General features: G+C 41.9%; 1 protein-coding gene across 22 annotated transcripts in view; it reads right to left on the bottom strand.

Moving 5' to 3' along the window:
• Positions 1-19,520, bottom strand: part of rims2a (regulating synaptic membrane exocytosis 2a) — a 1,020,455-nt gene that overhangs the window by 305,404 nt on the left and 695,531 nt on the right. For 15 of the 22 annotated variants that reach the window (XM_080193752.1, XM_080193745.1, XM_080193738.1 and 12 more), the window contains 3 exons: positions 15,094-15,171; positions 3,171-3,350; positions 612-721 (listed from right to left, as the gene is read on the bottom strand). In XM_080193752.1, the coding sequence (XP_080049878.1) occupies positions 612-721; positions 3,171-3,350; positions 15,094-15,171 (368 nt within the window). The remainder of the gene's footprint in view (positions 1-611; positions 722-3,170; positions 3,351-15,093; positions 15,172-19,520) is intronic. The other 7 variants (XM_080193750.1, XM_080193747.1, XM_080193746.1 and 4 more) reach the window with 1 other exon arrangement.

Raw genomic sequence — 19,520 nt, forward strand, 5'->3', positions numbered from 1 at the left:
GCCTTTCCGAAAGAAAGGTAACCTAGGGCATCGCTGCTTTGCGGCTGACAGACAAGGCCTCCATCACCTGCATTAATTACTGACTGATACAAATACATGCAAGGAAACTAAATAATTAAATCATTGCACACATCGATTCCAGGATGCCTGGATTATTCTTGTATAAATACTGATACTCAGTTTAATTCCACACCCAACAAATCTTTTATTGTAATATTATAAAAAACAAGTGACTTTTGTGCCTTTTAAGTTAAACCTGAATTGTCATTGTACGAGTAAAATTAATTATTTGCAACTGCCAATAATGTATTGTATCTTAGGAAACATTTTGCAGAATATTTTATTGCACTCAGTTATTAAAATATCTATGCTGTGTATTGTCTATGTCCCATAAACTGATAGCATTTCTGTCGGGTGCTCTGTCAATTCATTTTACAATTTATAAAACTTCATCTATCACACAACTTTCAAACTAATTTTTAAAGCCATTGACGACGAGCAGCATTTTATTTGCAGCTTTCCAACATTGCCAAACTTGAAACACGGTACACTCCGCATTTGCTACTTGCTGGGATGTTTGATTGAACAATACTTTGGTAGTTCTCACTTACTTCTTTCCAGTGATCCCTTTGGTGGAAGCTGTGGTAGCTGGCGGCCCCTCCGTCCTGCCATTGGCGTGCTGGTTGGACTTGTTTGGACTGACCCACTACGAAGGTGCGACCTGTACGATTTTTAAAAAATGGTAATTGTTTTTCTCCAAAAAATATACAAATGAAGTTTAGATATGCTATTTCAAAATAGGTGTGTGTGGGGCAGGGAGGGGGGTGGGGGGAGAACTTGGGAAATAAACTTATTCACCCGAGAATTAGGACTTCATAAAGTATATGTGGCATAAAATATCAAGCAGACATGATCATACTACTCAATCAATTATGCACCACAGTCAAAGCAATTTTAAGCAAATGGGTGAAAATGTGTTTTAATCATCGTGCTGTTCTCCAAAACTGAATGTCACGCAAACAGAAAAACATTGTAGCATGTGAAAAAGGATAAAAATTACAGTACAGATTTCTGTAATCTATGTCAAACCAGTTGGCTGACAGGAACTTTATCCCTTTCCAGTACTGAATGGAAGTGTAAATATAAAAGTGACAGAGTAAAATTTAATATATAGTACAGGAGGACATTTTTATAGCTCTGTAATTTCTCTCTCAGATTGGACTTCAACCTGTAGGTTAGAAGGAGAACTTGGCCAAAACTTGGAAATTATTAAAAACATTCAGTACTCAAAGGATTAAAGATGCTTACCAAGATAACAACTGATCACAGAACTAGTGTCTAATGACATAGAGCAGAGAGATATTGGTGAATATGTCTTTGATAAGAGTGTAGTTTATTGAGCAGCTCAGTTGACTGAAACCTTCAATGTACATACCTCATGTAAAAGTAAAACATGGTGATACATACAGCAGTATCTTTTGTGTCAAAACAAAATAAAATCATTGTGAATAAACACTAAAGAGCATATTTAATAAAGGGAAGAAAAGCATTATGATCCAAATCTTCCAGTCACCAGATTATTGGAGACAATATGCACGATGGATGATGCGCATCAGGATCCTTCGGAAATCCTGATTTGTGCACATAGGTGCAAATCGCCTAGGAAGCTTAAACTTTTAATGTATTGACTCTCTGCTTCCCAGGAACCTGTGCTGATGTCTTTGACTTTGACTTACAGTTGGAGACTTTGGCTAAATGCAAGCAACTTACTCTGATAGTTACCCAGGAAATGGTAGACAGTTGAAAACCAGTCTAATACCTGAGTAACTCCACAAGTGGCTGCCCCCCAAATATGTGCCACCCTCCCTCTCAACCACCTGATACCAATTGACCACCCTAACCAATGATATCACCCCGCCCAACTACACCCCAACGCTACCACACCCCTGACATCTGTCTAATACCACACCTGACCCAATTACCCCATTGAACACGCGATCCAACTATCACTTGACCTAGCTATGCACCTCACTCGTGTATCCACCTCCTCACTCATCCACTTAACTGATTACCTGACTGCCTATTCAACCCATCACCTTCTTAGTTACCCATTCACGTAATGGTCCACTCACCCATTCACTTAACCATTCACTAACCCGCACTCATTCATGAAAAGACTGGCCCTCAGGTGCATACCAGAATATGGCAGCTATTGTCATAAAAGTGGGGCGTGTCCTCACCTTCCCCAACTCTACTCCTCTCACTGAAATTTGACGGAAAATACTATGCTGCCCATTTCTGTGTCAGCCAGGATCAGAAGATCTTGGAAGAAATGAGCAGTAGCTTTGGGTCAGTAGAATCTTTGTGGGCAGCGGCAATGTGTGTAGCATTGTCACGAAGTGGATGACTTCAATTCTTTGTAAAGAATGTTGAAGGGAAAACAGAAATAGTGCAAAACTCACTTTACAAAATAATGATTAACTGAAGGGGAAAGTAACTTCATGTCTTTATTTGCTAAAAGATTACTGGTGGGTTGATCAAGTAAATGCGTTTCTGATGACAACACACCTTTCAATGGCTCACTGGATATTACCTCAGCAGTTTAAAATTCATTCCTATTGTAACTATTGTATATAAAATGCTTGTAATAGATTATGTGCTGATAATAGGACTTTCCTCCTCCCAGCCAGGACATTCTCATTATTTGCCATCCTAATGACTGTTTCAGCATTATGATTAAGCATTGTGATTGTAAGTTGCAATTAATAACATGGTCAACAAATAGAACAGCACTGGTATTTTCTCAGCAGTTAACAAGCAGGTTGAAGACTGCATCCAATTCCTTTTAGAGATCTTTGAGCTGTAAGAGAAAACAAGGATAACCGCGATGTGCTCAATGTACTTTCCAGGCTTCTAGACATATTGTGATTCACATAACAGATGCTGCTAAAGGATGTTGATAAACAAAATGCATGATGCCCACACCATTATATCCATGCATGGATATAAGTGCTGTGTTTATTGCTACAAGGAGGTTAGTACTGAGGGCTTCTAGTGGCTATTCTATGATGAAGGGAGACATCACTCAACTACAGGAAAAATAAAGGGTGAGTTGGCACGGGGGAGGGGGTAAAGGTGATTAGTCTGGCAGTTTGATGTATCTCTTTCACCTCGTTAGTGCAGGTGAGGGAGGGGCAGATCTTCCCGATGTTAATGATGGCATCGATCTCATGACGTTTGTTTCGGCACGTTCTGAGGATCTGGAGCGGGAGTTCATCCGCTCGAGTACAGGCCGCTGCTCTGATGGTCTGGATCTCTGATATTCCTGTCTATCGGTTCCCTCACGATTCCTGTAATGTCAGTCAAAAAGCCACTCAGTTGAACTTTAACCTTTCAAAAGCAAGTGTTTTATGACATGATTGTGAACCTTTGGCCTAATCCAAAATCAAATTTATTTAACAGGTGAATGTCTACGTATAATCTATGAGAAAGAGACTTAAACCACTTTGGCGTTAAATGTGTCACCAATACTGAGTAACTGTAACCATTAAGTCTTTGGAGCTTCAGGTGCTTTTGTAAAACTGAAAGAAATTAATCATTAAGGCAAAGAAATTCTTGCATTTCCTATAAATCTTCTGATATATTTAGCATGGAGCAATTTTTCAGAGCACAACTTTGCCAGAAGATAACACCTCTGATGGAAAGAAACAGCCTTGAAAGAAAGTAAGTCAAACCAATATGATCAATCTTCCATTAGGAGATGCGCAAGAGCTTGATAGCAACTAACTGGTCCAAACACTGCATTAAATTTAATGCAAGGCACTATTATGTAGTTTAGACACAATAAATAAAGCAGTATATACAGTAATCTTTGAGAATACTATCCTTCAAAAAGAAAATAAGCATTCAATATTGAGGAACAATTCACTATATGGCACATGTTACAAAATAATCTTCAGCATTTTTCCCCACAGCGCTGTTGAGTCCAGCGCATCTTATTTTGTCAGCACTAACATTGTTCAAATCATCAAATGCTATTTCTTGGTTCTCTTTGGTTCATGCTATTTAGAATATGGGGCCAAATTTTTGTCTAGGCTAGGGAAAAAACCCACGTGTACTCTTGTGGCTCCCAACATTCACACTGGACTGATGTCTGACTTGTCTGAGAGATTGTTAGCTTTTCACACAGGGGTCAGATTCACAGTTTATTTTGTGAGCTGTGATTGAGGACTGTGGGCATGGGAGCATGGTTGTGGTTAGAAGGCCAGCTTGGTTCTCCTACACATCAGCCCAGCTTCCAACATTATTTAAAGACTCCCCAAAATCTCCTTGACCGACCCCTCCTTGCCACCTCCCATTCCTTGATGCCATCCCTTGTCCCCTCAGGTCTCTGATGCCACATCATGTTCCCTCACATTCCCTCATGTCACATCACATTCCCCATCCCATGGCACATCTATGCTCCACTTCACTCTTCCATAGCCACTCATCTAGAGTGCACTATGTACAGTTCCCAGGAGCCATTTAATAACAATGGGAATTATATTGATATCACTGGAAAAATATTAAACCTCTAACAAGCTAAGAAAACACTGGATTCAACTTCATTAATACTGAATGGACCAAGGTGGGAAACAAAGTTGTAATCCTTTAAGTGCTTATTAGGCTTGTAAACAAAGAAGAAACATGTCAAAGACATATTCTGTTATTATAGGCTCAGAAACGTTTTAATAATTCTTGGATCAATCAGGCCACCTGCTGAGCTGAAGTTTTTGAAAGTCAGCCTAGCATTCAAAATGGAATAGCTGCCATAACAAACACTTCCAGTTCCACTGATTAAATATCCATTTCTAAGCAGTGTGTCTATTGATCAATGGAGTGGGAGCAGGTACAGACATTTTCAACCTTCATAAGCAAGCTCATTTAATTCAGAGAACCAAAAATATGACAATAGGTACCATTTATTTCACATTTTAATGCACTGTGGTGCTTTATTGGATATGTACTTTCATGCATGTGGACAGTTATTCAACAGTGATCAATGTAAGCATCAACTTACCTTTGCAGGATTGATGAATCACTGTGTTAAAAGCACAACTGCATTACAATATAGCACCTAATTGTAACATGCAAATATGTCAAAACATTTTGCATTCATCTTTCAGAATGTTTCTGATTCCTCAGCAAGTTTTCCATTTTCTTCACAAATGCTCAAACCTGGCATGCCATTAGTGGACTTCCAAAACCCCACATCACCAGACAAAAATGCTGCAGAGAAGGAGCTCCAATTTTCATCCCCCATTTATCCAACATTGGAGGGAGGTATATGTTTTGTGCATAGGTATTCCTGGCCTGCAAAAAGGCCAAAGGAAAATGGCACATGGTCAGAAATGCAGCGAAAGGTTAGATTTCCCCCCAAAAAAGTTGAAATATAGCTACTTGCCCACTGAAACATACATTCACACTGAACTGAAAATTCAACCCAATGATACAAAATTAGCAGGAAGTACAGAGAAGTTTTTCAAATTAAAGTAAATGACATATAGCTAGCTGAAAAAACACTGTATGGTGTTTTGATAGCTGCAGCAATAGTTTCCCAGCTTTGGGTAAAATGAAGCATTTACTTATTGAAAACAAGGCTGAAGCTACAAGTCCATCCGGCAATGACCAAAGTAACAACCTCAAGACTCTGTGGGATAATGAGCCAGTCGGACTTGTCGGCTGGTTCCCTAAGCAGACTGTTCGAAGTTATTTGGCAGAATACTTCATCACCAGAACTTTAGAACAAACACCAAGATGTAGCTTGGCTGATGATGAGGAAGGCCTTCCCTGTCAGATTCTTCCTGTGTGCTTGGAAGTCTCACTGCTTCCACCCACTGTACTTGAGGTAGCTATGTGGGGAAGAAGTAGTCTCCCACCTTGCTTTGGAATGTCTCTTTACAAAGCAGTTCTTGAAAGAGACGCAATAGTTTGTGTTGAGGTTATCCTAAGCAGTTCTGTAACACCAGGCTCAGTGTGCAATAAGCTGCTCCCAGAGATACACACTGCAATAAACATCAACTACATCTTCCCAAATCTTGCTGATTTTCCAGTGTACAGTCTGAGTTTGTGGTAACTCTTTGACACACTTGTTTGAGAGATTTTCATGCACACTTGTCAAGATCGAGCTTCCCTCTCCTTGGTCTTTCTTCTGCCTTTTATAGTTCATCTTCATCCAACTCCTTGCCCCCTCTGCCTGCCATCATGAGCCATCACTCTTCAGCTATCACAACTGTTGCACAGCCCTCCTTCCACATTTCCCCCATTATCTTTGTCAATGAAGATGGTGAAACCTCTGGACAGATGTGTATTATTCATTGGCGGTAAAGGCTTACATGTTGCACGCTATTTAATCAGTGGAGGCCTTAGCATAGGTAGTTGAGAGTGTGCTCCATGCCATGGTCTTCAACATCATTATTCCTACGAAACTCATCTCCAAATTCTGTTGGCCTGAGGCGCGGCTTTTCCCTCTACAACTGGATCCTGAACTTCCTAACCCACAGATGGTAATCAGTAAGGATTGACAACAAGATCTCCATGATCATCCTCAACACTAATGCCCCTCAAGGCTACGTTCTCAGCTCCCTACTATACTCCTTATGCACCGATGACTGTGTGGCCAAATTCTCCTCCAACTGAATTTTCAAGTTTGCTGCCAACACCACTGTCGTGGGTCAGATCTCAAACAATGATGACACAGAGTACAGGAATGAGATAGAGAATCTGATGAACTGGTGAGATGACAATAATCTCTCCCTCAATGTCAACAAAACGAAGGAGATTGTCATCAATTTCAGGAAGCATGGACGAGAACATGCCCCTGTCTACATCAACAGGGATGGAGTAGAAAGGGTAGAGAGTTTCAGGTTTTTAGGTATCTAGATCACCAACAACCTGTCCTGGTCCCCCCATTCTGACACTATATATAAGAAAGCCCACCAACACCTCTACTTTCTCAGAAGACTAAGAAAATTTAAAATGTCAGTGACAACTCTTGCCAGCTTAGACAGATGTACCATAGAAAGCATTCTTTCTGGTTGTATCACAGGTTGGTATGGCTCCTGCACTGCCCAAGACCACAAGAAACTAAGAAGGGTTGTAAATGTAGCCCAATCCATTATGCCAACCAGCGTCCCATCCACTGACTCTGTCTACATTTCCCACTGCCTTGGCAAAGCAACCAGCATAATTATGGACCCCACACACCTTCACCTTCTGTCGGGAAAAATATATAAAAGTCTGAGGGCATGTATTAACCAACTCAAGAACAGCTTCTTCTGTGCTGCCATAAGACTTTTGAATGGACCTACCTTGCATTAAGTTGATCTTTCTCTACACCCTAGCTATGACTGTAACTCTACATTCTGTACTCTCACATTTCCTTCTTTATCAACTTTATGCTTTGCCTGTACAGCATGCAAGAAACAATACTTTTCACTCTATGCTAATACGTGACAATAACAAATCAAATAGAGGGACTCAAACAGGTGCTCTCTGATGGCATTTTGATGAGACTCTTGAGCCAAATACAGACCACCAAGTATTGGAACACACCAGTGTTCTGCATCTGACCCCTCCTCTTCCTCCTTCTAGTCTTCCACATCCTGCACCATCTCTTCTTCTGGTGACCTGAGAGCTTGCAGGGCCTCACCTTCCTTAAGGTCAACACCTCTTTTAAATGCTATGTAAAGGGAAGCACAGCAGACGACCAGATTGAGCAATACATTTGCAGGTATCAGAATGATATCTTCAGAAGACCAATGAGTCTACACAGTGATGATATAATGTGTGCCATTTGTGTGATGCCACAAGGTCGATAGTTGATCCTTGGAAGAAGCAAAAGCCAAGTATTTCAAGGTAACAGTGGCTTTGGCAGTTACTGGTGGGGCATTTACAAACAAATGCACGAGACATGGGTTTCACTGGCTCGGCCAGGATTTTGTGTCCATCCCTAACAGGCCTTGAGAAGGTAATGGTGAGCCACCTTCTTGATCCATGGCAATGCATCTAGTGCAATGGCTCACACAGTACTAAAGGGAAAAGATTTCCTGGATTATGACCCCATATCAGGATGGTGTGTAGTTTGTAGATAAACTTGTAAACGGTGATGTTCCCATGCATCTTCTGGGCGGTCAAGTCTCTGGGTTTGGAAGGTGCTGTCAAAGGAGTTTTGGTGAGATGCTGCATTGTATCTTGCATATATCACACAGTGACGGTGTGCATCAGGAGGAAGTACATGTTTAAGTTGGTGGATTTGTTGCCAATCAAGTAGACTGTTCTGTCCTGGATGGTGTTGGAGCTGCACTCATCCGGGCAAGTGGAGAAAATTCTATCACATGCCTGACTTATGCCTTGTAGATTGTGGGACAGGCTTTGGGAAGTTACTAGCTGCTGGATTCCTAGCCTTTGACCTGGTCTGGTAATCACATTATTGATATGGCTAGTCCAGTTCTCGTCAATAGTAAGTCCCGGGATGTTGATAATGAACAGTTCATGAATGCCACTGGACATCAAGATTCTCTCTTGTTGAAGATAATCACAGCCTAATGCTTTTGCAATGTAAATGTTATTTGCCACTTTATCATCAGGGTCAAAAGGCAAAAGTACAGCAGGAATTCAGTGATCAATGCAAATGGCAGGCCAGAAAGCCTTCAAAGAATGAAGCTGCAAAGCTGCTGCTCCAGCTTTGAGAAAAAATGTTCACAAGTTCTGGAAGTGCTTTTATACTTTACAGGTAATTTCCAACTTTTTTTGAGGTTATCTAATTTACCTTGAACTTGACTCACTCTTCCATGCTGTAGCCTACATTGTAGCAACACCACAAAACTCTGATAAGAAGAACACACAAGATATTCATGCAAGATATCCTGAAAGCTGCTATGATTCCTTAATTCTGTAACAATGAGCGGCTCCTTGGAGATAAGGATTATTTCAGAGGTGCTTACTATGAATACAGATATCAAAGCCGAGTACTGCCACAGAGGACAGGTACAACAAGAGCCACACAACCAAAAAGGTGATCACTGAGTAACCTTGCTGAAAATGTGGGGTGAGATTCTCTACTAAAGAAAAATCCTAAGTGCTGAATTTGTGTAAAAACTGGTGCAACTCTCAGTATTTTTTTTAAGCAGGATTTTCAAAATGGATCTCCCACACTCTGAGCACTGCAGAGTGCCCTAGCAGGATTCACACTGAGAATCAGTGGAAGGGGCCTATTCCTGCTGGAGAGGCCAGTAGCATAGTACTGAGCGGACCATTGCGCATGTGCCGATCTGTCATAGTGGAGATCGACGCATGCACAGTGTCCCTGGAACTCCCCATCACTGCCCCTGCAACCGCCTCGGCCTCCCAACCTCTCTGGGCAAGGCCCGGATCCCCCCACCCAGCCAGCCCCAATGTCCCTGACCTCCCTGGCAGCGCCTTGCCCCAGCAGACCCCTCCTCTTCCAGCCTGGATGGCCAGTCCCAATCACCTCCTCCATTCCTCTTCTCGAAATCCCAATGCAGGGTGGCAGCGGGACACCCTCCACCTCACTGGTCTTCCCCCAGTCAGCACCACCCTCCCAATTGCCTCACCCCCTCTGGCCCCTCCCCCTTGGCACTGCCCAGAGGGCAGTGTCAATGTGCCCCTTGGGCAGTGCCAATTTTCACCTTTGGCACTGTCAGACTGGCAATGCCCAGGGTCACCTTCCCTTAATCCCAACCTCCTAGGAGTGCCTCATGGTCTCTGTTCCCTCCAGTGGGGTTGGGTCACCAGTTCTCCATTAGTGGGAAGCTGTTGTAAACCCCATTGGAGTGAACCACTCCTGGTGGTGGGGGTGGGGGGTGGATACTTCAGTCCCAGGCCCGCTAAAGGGATTGAAATTTCAATCTTAACGTTTAAATCAGCTCCGTGCCAATTTCTGGCACAGAATTGATGACTCCAAAAATCTTGGAGCTGGAGATGCACGGAGGCCATGGTCCACAGCAATGAGCCCGCTTAACAGTCTCCTCTGAAGTCTCTTGGTCCATTGCACTTGATCCGTTGCTCTGCTGGAGCAGCATAGCGAGTTGGCAAAATCAGTCCCATGACTGAGGTCCCGGGTCAGATCTTTCATATGTACCAGAAAGAGTATTGAGGATGGCAGTAGTTTCTGTACCTTGCACAATATGCACTGCAGAGAGGAAAAGTAATTACAGGAAGGTCTGACTGCTCTCGATAATGTGGAGGAGCCTGATGTGGCCAGGGTGCCTGCAGCCCTCTGACCCAGCTGCCAGAAAAGCCCATGACAGTCTTACACAGGAAGGCTTCAGATAATTGGAGTCATCAAACTCCAAACCTATACCATCTGCCCCATCACCCATCCTGCACACAAATCATTCCCGCAGTCGTAAATCATATTCTCTGTTCATCTTCCACTCTGGTCATACCATTCTCATTAAGGCTCGTGTGTATTTGAGTTTGGGATGCAACAATGGGGATGGCAAGAATGAAAAGCTCAAAGTGCTTAAAAGAAATGAGATGTGGGAGCACCTTGAGCAGAATCTCCATTTTGATTTGTTATTTTTCCACCTTTCATCTCCTGGTCCATTTGCATGTCCTTCTAGCCAAGAGCTGGAGAACATTTAGCTGCATCCAATGAGGCATTGAACATCCGGACCTTCTACCATCCTATTTATTGTGACAGATTGAGTGTGCAGACCATTGGTCAGGTCAAGCATGTATTCGGTTGCCTGCAGCATCTGATTTTTCATGAAGGAGGCCAATCTTTGCACAGCTCACTTTCAGATCTGTCATGTGCCATGTCCATTGCAGCCTTTCTGGCACAATAGAGACTGCAATAGACATTCTTCCATTGAATGTACAGCACCAGCTTGTCCACACTCTGCGATTGGTTGGGAAACAGGAGGCAGGATTATAACGTTGTTGCTACACTAGGATTAGGGTTAAGTCTGCTGCAGCAACCATTAGATTCCCAGCCTCTGCCCTCACCTCTACAATTGGGAAAGTTCCATTAAAATTCCTCTCAAGAAGTGGGAGGTAGAGAGAATGTTCTTCTCCTTCATGAGCAGTTGAACACAAATTTTGCCCTTCAACTTGCCAGATCAAAAGTGCTATTCAAATGGTCGGAGAAAGCTATTAACTGGTCATGTGGTGAGATTGGTGAAGAATGAAAATATGACAAAAATTGAAATAGTCAAACAGGAACGAAAAAGTAACACTGAAGTCTGGAAAGGATGTTGTTTCACATTTTATCATCTGAAAGCTTCAAATGCTCAGAATCCTCTCTCCGCTACTTCATCATAAGTGTTAATTAATTTGAAATAAACATATTCATGCCTCTTAAATTTAATGGAGGGAGAAACTTATTATGAGCGGGTTAATTTACTTTACAATATCACCAACAGTACTTCTAAAGACCAAAGAATTGAGCAGTCAGTGCAGACTTTGAAATGCACCAGGATGTTTCTGCAACAAAAAAATGTTTCATGTAAAGTATGACAGCATGCTACTGCAAAGTCAAACTGACATCATTACGCATTCCTCTTGAATACAAAGTATGCCTGAAGTGACATGAAAATTAAGCAAAATTCAGCATTTAATGCTTAGAGGTTGAAAATTAAGGTAAAATCTTAATAATACAAAGAGGTTTGTGAAGTTTTCTTTGGACCCTGAAGAGGGATCCTGAAGCCCAATACATCACCAATTATCGTTGTTGAAGCATAATTTATTCCTGATAACACTGGGACATTTTATTGTGTTAAAGGTGCTATGTGATTCTAAGTTGTTGTTGATATTGTCATTGTACACTATTATCAGTAATGCTAGTCAGTAAATTCTATCTGTACTGTGTTCCAACTGATAGGGTGCCAAAAGGACTGCTTCTTAGTCTGGGGCCAAGCAACCAAGAGTGTTGTATGGAAAAATACTAACAGCAGGGTTCAATGCTCATTATGGCTGAAGTAGTTCTTGAAGCCTAGCTTTAATGATCTCATTGCTTTGCCCCATAGTGATATCATGGCATAAGCATGATTTGCAACCCCTGGTAGACTGTGGCAAAGGGTGAAAGCAGAGAATGTACCAGTCATCCATTGCAACTGCCAAGCAGGATATCTTGGATCCTCCTTGTCTCTGGAAACAGAAAGAATGGGGGGAGCAGCACACACCTTCCCCATTATAATCAAAGTATTTAACATTGGACAACATGCAAAAAACGTAATCTTTGGAATCACTTCCAACTTGGACATATCTCTACTACACTATTACTACCTAGATTCCAGTCCCTGAAACAGAACCTGAGATGAAATGTAAAAACAGAAAATGCTGGAAAAATGCAGGAGGTCTGGCAGCATCTGTGGAGAGAGAAAAACAGAGCCCTAATATTGTTAGTTGTATAACTCTTCTTCAGAGATGGAATGTGTGCTTCACCATTTCTTTTTGCAACATATATAGAATTATATTAAAGATTGTATTTTTCAGGATTACCATAATAGTTGCTAAACAGGGAGCCAACTTTGATATCCCTGAAAACAGGTACCAGGATTAATTAATTCATGCTTGTTGTTTGCAATGCAAGCAGCAATTTCCAGCCACCTATTTATTTCAATGATTTCACCACCTAGCCAGTGATGATAGCGCTGTTAACGCTGTTAACTGGCTGCAGGCAATCAACAGAGTGGTAGTATCAGGAAATACAGCAGCCAGTCTCCAAAGGGTGATTTGAATAGGGACCTCTTGAGCTGCAGTGAAATACTCTACCAATGAGCACGAGTGGCATTGCGTAGACCAGCCTGCAGCTCTTAAAGGGGGCATGCATTTGTGGCTTGATTATTTGCCACCAATTGTACTGGAAGTGAATGTGACCTGGGAAACCTTGGGAGAAAGCAAGTTCCATATCTTTTGGTTACTACATTGGAGAACTTAGTTGTGTACTCCCAGGAGGCTTGGAAGCCCACCAGACAGGTGGTCAGAAGGCAACAGGAGTGGATATCGGTGAAGGTCAATGCCAGGTGTCAGGTCCTGAGGATCTGGCTGCAGTGTCTCAAATGTCCAATAAACTCAGAGTCAAAGCCAGTGAATGCAACTTCAAATGCTGCACCATTAGCCTCTAACACTCCTCAATTCACCAGACCAAACACCTTTCAACAATCTATATATCAATCAGGATCCATATTTAATATTTGTACCACTATACCCTCACACATTTAGTACTGCCGCATGCCTCACATCCACATCTCACAGCTTGCACACGTTGTCAGCTATTTGACCATGACACCCAAACAGATTACACAATGCTCATTGGCACAATAATTTCTCAATTACAGGACAAAGTACCAAACAGATGCAGAAGAAACTAACCAGGAGCACCTGCATGTCCTAACAAGCAATCTACATCATTACCAATTGCTGAGAAATGGCCAGCAAAGGCCTGAAGCCAAAGATGATGGTACCCTCATACCTAACCTTCCTTCTAACATTCCACTCCCCCTCATTTTAAAAGCTCCTCGGATATATGAGCTGCAGGTGGTGTAAGCATGCACCCTCTAGTTCCCTGTTGCAGAAAGTTACTATTTTGTTTTTTCCTTTCAGAGACCCATGAAGCTCAATATGAACAGTTAGTGGAAGAACAGCAAGAAGATAGTGATAATGAAGATTTCACACTCACAGCTACCAGCTCAGATACTGACATTGTGTGTAATTTAGAAGATAGCATGGAGGTGGAAGCTGCATGTGGTGAGCACCAGCCAGGAAGTTGGAATAGCGCAGGTGTCACCTTGCTAGAGGGCGAAGTGACACGGGAGTTCTGTTGAAGTGGATGTAGACTTTGAAGGAGCAACCTACAGAAGTTGGCTGATGGGTGAGTACAGTTAAATGCTTGGTGAATCAGGAAGCCTGCTAGAAAACTCACATTCAATGTAGAAGAAAATAGGCAAGCCCAGCCCCAATTTGGCATAGGGCTTTTCACAGAGTTTAGAAACCAACTCCATTGCACATTTGTGATCCAACTATGATATAGCATCTGATGGGCAATGCTGAAGCTTTCAAAAGCAGCACAGGCAGTAACCACCCAAAGTTTATGTGCTCAGAGAGACAGTATTCATCCTCCCACTCTTGCCAATGACTTTGCTGTTGTCTGTCAGTTAGCCAGCCTATCTAGACTACTGTTGCCCATGTCTTGTACAGCAATTACGCAGTGCCTGATAGCCAAAGTTTCAGCTTTCATTACAACATAAGCATTTTATCAAAAGTCTAGGTGCTGCAGCGTAAAGTCATTTTGAAATCATACAAGGTTAGCTTGCTGCCATGTAAACTTAGACTGATCTAATGTTGCCACCATGGCTGTGGGTACCAGTTTTTAAAGAAGCTTACAGAGGACTATCACAGCAGTTCAGTATTTGTCTGCAACAGATTACTAAAACTTCTGGGGCACTGCCTCAGGGGAGTGACACTGGATCCATGGAGAATGACCGTGCTGTTTTATTTCAGGGTGACAACATTTGTGCTTACGCCCCTGCCACTGCTGGCTGCTATTTCTGCATTGTAGCCAGGAGGATGCTGGTATCACAGTTGGCTGAGCTCTTTATGAGCAACCCACCAGAAAAGTTACACTTACTAATAAGGGATCCAACACATGTTTAAGACCTTTACCCAAAATTGGAATACTAATATTTAATAAAAACATCTTTTCTATCTCGTCAACAGGAATAAAGCAGCATGAAAGGGAAGGATAATAAACAATTGTTTTCAAAATTTTATAGTACTTTGTATACAATGGGTGGAATTTTACCATCCTGGCTGCCATGGGAATTGTAGCAGATGGGACATGGACCATGCAAAGGTCCACTGACCTCCGGTGGACTTTTCTAGTCTTGGGATGAGCGCGGCTGGAAAATTCTGTCCAATACATGTGCATTTATATATATTATTTACTAAATTCTTTTGATTTCCCCAGAAATAAGAAGGGTACTTCAACAGCTTTAGAGAATCACTAAAACATACCACTATTAAGGGGATCTGGGATAAGGAACCAGTTAACCAAACTTCACACATCACCCCTCTACCTAGGATCAATACCTCATTTCCTCAGCAGGCTCACTCTGTTCAGCTTCTGAATAAGATTCATGTTCTGGCATCACTTCCACTGTTTCACTCCTTTAGGAGTAGGAGCAATAGGAAAGAACAAAACAAACCACAAACGTGACTGAATTGCTGGCTGAGTTAAAGGGAAGAGGAATCTAACTAGAGGGGCTGTAGGAAACTGGGAAAAATGCATTCCAACTGGGAAACAAGACGATAATCTACTTCCTACTAAAAACAGAGGCTTTTAGACATTTGATACTTAGGTTAGTAGGTATTTATCTGCAGTTGTTATATGCTGGAGGATAGCAATGAGCTTGATATCAATTCATTACAGCAGTTATTGTGTTTCACTCTACAATTTACTGATGAAAATAGCCCCAAGGATAAAGCCTCAGGCTATCAGTAAAAGGTACTTGCATGTTCATCGCACTGAATAGTTAGCATTAGAATCTGTTTCAGTGTTTCAGAAATGTTTCTGATGACAAAAGCTTGTTCAAACAATAGTGTTTTTTTTATTTTAAAACCTACTGTGATTATTTGGATGTTTTGTTATTTGTGTTGGTAGATTCTATGACTGTAGTGCTTATTTTCTGACTATACCAACAGGCAAGTACATTTGCTATAATTCAAATCACTTGCATCATAGCTGATATACATTTTTGAAGATATAGGTGATATCTAAAACAAACAGCTAAAGGTACTTTAATCACAAAGGTAATTTAATTCCAGTTCATCTACAAAATACTATTTAGTTCGTAACCTCTGTTATTCAACTTTGAAATGTAAACCACATACATCAGGAAAGAAATGTTGATTAAGGCAATATTAACATTGATTCATAGAATATTGCAAAATGCAATATTCTATGAATCAACAAAAAATGATATTGTAATTTCCTAGCACTGAAATGCCTTTCCTCATGGAAGAGGTTTTTGTGAGGAAAAAGAAGAATATTGCTTGAATTGGAACTAATAAAGGTAGCTTAGCAGTTAAGAATTGGATTTTGTTACGTTTAAGTATTTTGATTGGTAAAAGTTAAACTATATGGTTAAATAAAATTTGTTTTAATAAAAGATTCCTAGTGGGTCAATAGAATCACACCTGGAGTGAAACGCCATATCCTCACACTAATGCCAAAATTAAAAAAAAAAATTAGGGTCTAGTTGGGTTTTATAACATACTTTGGGGTTTCTGATCTGTATCTTAACATAGGCTATTGAATCATGCTGCAGTATAGGAACCAAGCTCAAGCCTGTCTTCACTAGGCATTCATACATGTATATGTGTACTTTCAAGCAATAACACTTAGATAGTGAAACCAGCAAAATGAGCATTGAACTAAAATATTTTGTGGTCTCTACAGACTAGAGTACATTACATTCAATGGGGCACAACACCTGATGCAGGCAATGCAAGCAGTGAATGTGGGTCAGAAAATTGGTACAGCTCTGTCCTACCTACCATGGCTGTGGCAATCCCACTCTGGGTACAAAACTTCAAATTACCCCTGAAGCATTAACAATGTGAGCCATCAAGGGAGCTTCATTTTTATTCAAACTAACAGTCTGTGGTTGTGATGTTCACTTTCAAGTATAAAAAAACTTCTAGTTTGGTTTGCACTGCTTTAAGATCCATCTGAATTCTAAGTACCTATAGCATTCAAATTTATGGTTTAACTAATCATTCAGAACTTTGAGTGCAAATTCATAGGAATGAGAGAAAAACTACATACAAATCAAAATTGAATCGATTGAGACAATTAAATGCGTGTGTGATGGGGGTGTGGGGACCAAAATTTAGAAAGCTTCTGGAAAGCTGCAAAATGCATCTCAACCCATCAGCGAACATTACCAAGGTTGAAGGGGCAGGGGAAGAATAACCCAGTTCAGAGGAAAGGAACCTGTTTGTCTGGCCATGTTTCTGTAGAAAAGTGACAGTATAATGCAGGACATAGCTTCCTCTTTGATGACTACTGAGGTTGAGGTGATGTGGTATTTTCTTCTGTGCCACTCTACAGCACCCACTTGGTATGCCAGTGATGCTACAAAAGATACAGCCATGTTTCAAGCCTTAGCTGACTCAGTGCCAGCACATGTACATGAGCCAGACTTTGTGGCAGTCACAGAGTGTCCTTACAGAGCCTTGTATCCTACCCTCAGCTGACTGAATCCATGAGCAGCACAAACTAGGTGAGTGTGCCAGAAGCCATAGAAGTGGCATCCCTGGATGCTTCCTCTCACATAATGCAAGGTAAAGCATGACATGCTGCACTTGCAATGCTTCTGAAAAACCTTTCACAATAAGGTTAGACAGGTGATAACGTATCCTTATGATGTTAACAGGGGCCTGTTGCTGAAGGAATCATGGCAAGAGGTTTCCACCAATATCTACCAAAGGGCAGTAAGCTGCGTTTCTTTGCAAATGTTGAGATGCAGGTGCAAGTGAGGGGCATCCCTTGGTCTGACTAACCTGCCTGACATTTTTTCACTTGATCCTCTTTACTTCTGAACATTTCAGCTTGTACAGTTTGTGGGAGGATAGCTTCTAATGCAGGAGTATCAGACACATTTTACATGGTCACAATATGGATACCCCAGAACTACATATGGGCCAACTTCAACAAATATTATTTGAAAACACTGACATAGAAATAGATACATACGCTGCATATTTTTTGGATATAAAACAAGTATACCAATTTCTGAGCATGTGGTCTTGCACCTGATCAGTGCCATGAGTATGGTCATCACTATATGGGTCCACACTGTTTTTAAGTATAGCTGATGCACACAGAGATCAGAATTGGACAAACTTAAATATACAAGCTGTTACCTGTGTCTGTCAAAGTTCTTCTGCAAAATTTGTGAAAAGCTACATTAAGTACGCAATGTGCAAGCTCCAACTAGTTTATCGAGTTCTGCAGTGGTCTAAATAGCCTTAAAAAGGCCGACTGGAGGATGCTGCAGAAAGGGTCAGGGGAAAGGTTCCAGGGTACTGGTCCAACAATCCCTAAATGTCCTGACACCCATTTCCCAGGACACCTCACTAAAGAAACAGGGCCACATTTAATTCCTGATGTCAAACCAGCTTACTCTAGGTAAGCCCTGGGCCCAGATGCAAAGACCTAACTGAGGAGCCAATAGTTGAGGCAGGAGCATCAACTGCTTGGTTGCTTCTGGAGTTTACTGTCCCAAAGGATGTGCTGTGGGAGAAGGGCTGACTGAACAAGTGTATGGTGTGCAGCTGCCTTCCTTTCCCGACCCATGATCAGTGATGGTTAAAGCTGACATCGGATAACCAATTCTTCACGTGCCTGTCTCCATTTCTTTGTTCTCTATTCATCAACCAGTGAAATTAACCTTTCATTAATTATCCACTGCATAGTCCCACAAGTTACATGCTGTTCCTTCCCCAACATCATATTCACTCACTGCTTCTGCTCCTTGCTCTGCTGGATATGCTAGGCTTCACATCAAAACAAATTCACAATTTTCCCATCCATTTCCCCAGTCAAAGCCACAGTAGCTGTAACTCCAGACTCCCTCTCTCCCATGAAACCTTATCCCTGGATCCTTATTCCCCAGTCTCTCCTACCACAGCCCTCCTCACTTTTCCCATTTCAATCATCTGACCACCCCCTCAAATCATTGAGTCTTAATCTCCTGTCACAATTGCATGCCCCTACACCCCACTGCTGAGCTCCAATTAACTGCCCCATCCCGATCACCACCAACTCCTCACAATACAAATTGCCTACCGCACACTCACTGAATCCCAATTGCCTGTCCCCACTTATTAACCCCCAACTCCAAACCTTAATCGTTTGCCGTCACCCAGTCGAAATCACCTCAAGTCCCAATCGCCTATCTCACTCCCCCGTCGAGTCTCAATTACCTTCCATCACACTCATCCCCCATCGGTGAGACCCAACACACTGTTCTTACACAACCCCATTCCAAATCCCAGTCATCTTCCCACACCAAGTTCCAACCACCTGTCCCCATCCCAGTGCTGAGTCATAATCACCTTCTTCACATCCTCTCCTCCAATTCCCAAATGCCTGTTGACACTGTGGTCCAAAACATTTGCTGTCGCACGCCCGCACCCACCCCCCCACCAAATCATGCTGGTCTGCTTGAGGCCTTGTATCTGCCAGATTTCTCTGAACATGATAGAGAGTATAGCACCCTTCCCATACCTATGTTTGCACACCATAAAGAAGCTGCTGCCTTCTTATGAATATGAATTTCAGAAGCCTACTTCAGACAAGACGATAGAGCAGATGTTAAAGGAATGAGCATTGAGCAGGAATTCAGTCTGTCAGATTCACAGACCTCTACGATCCCCAATGCAGGGTGCTGAGAAGAGTAAACTTTTTCCATCATCTTTAAGGATTTAATGCCAGGAATTTTGGAAGTCAG

This window comes from Carcharhinus amblyrhynchos, chromosome 8, assembly GCF_965287045.1.
Source record: "Carcharhinus amblyrhynchos chromosome 8, sCarAmb.v2.hapA, whole genome shotgun sequence".
In the NCBI taxonomy this organism is placed as follows: Eukaryota; Metazoa; Chordata; class Chondrichthyes; order Carcharhiniformes; family Carcharhinidae; genus Carcharhinus; species Carcharhinus amblyrhynchos.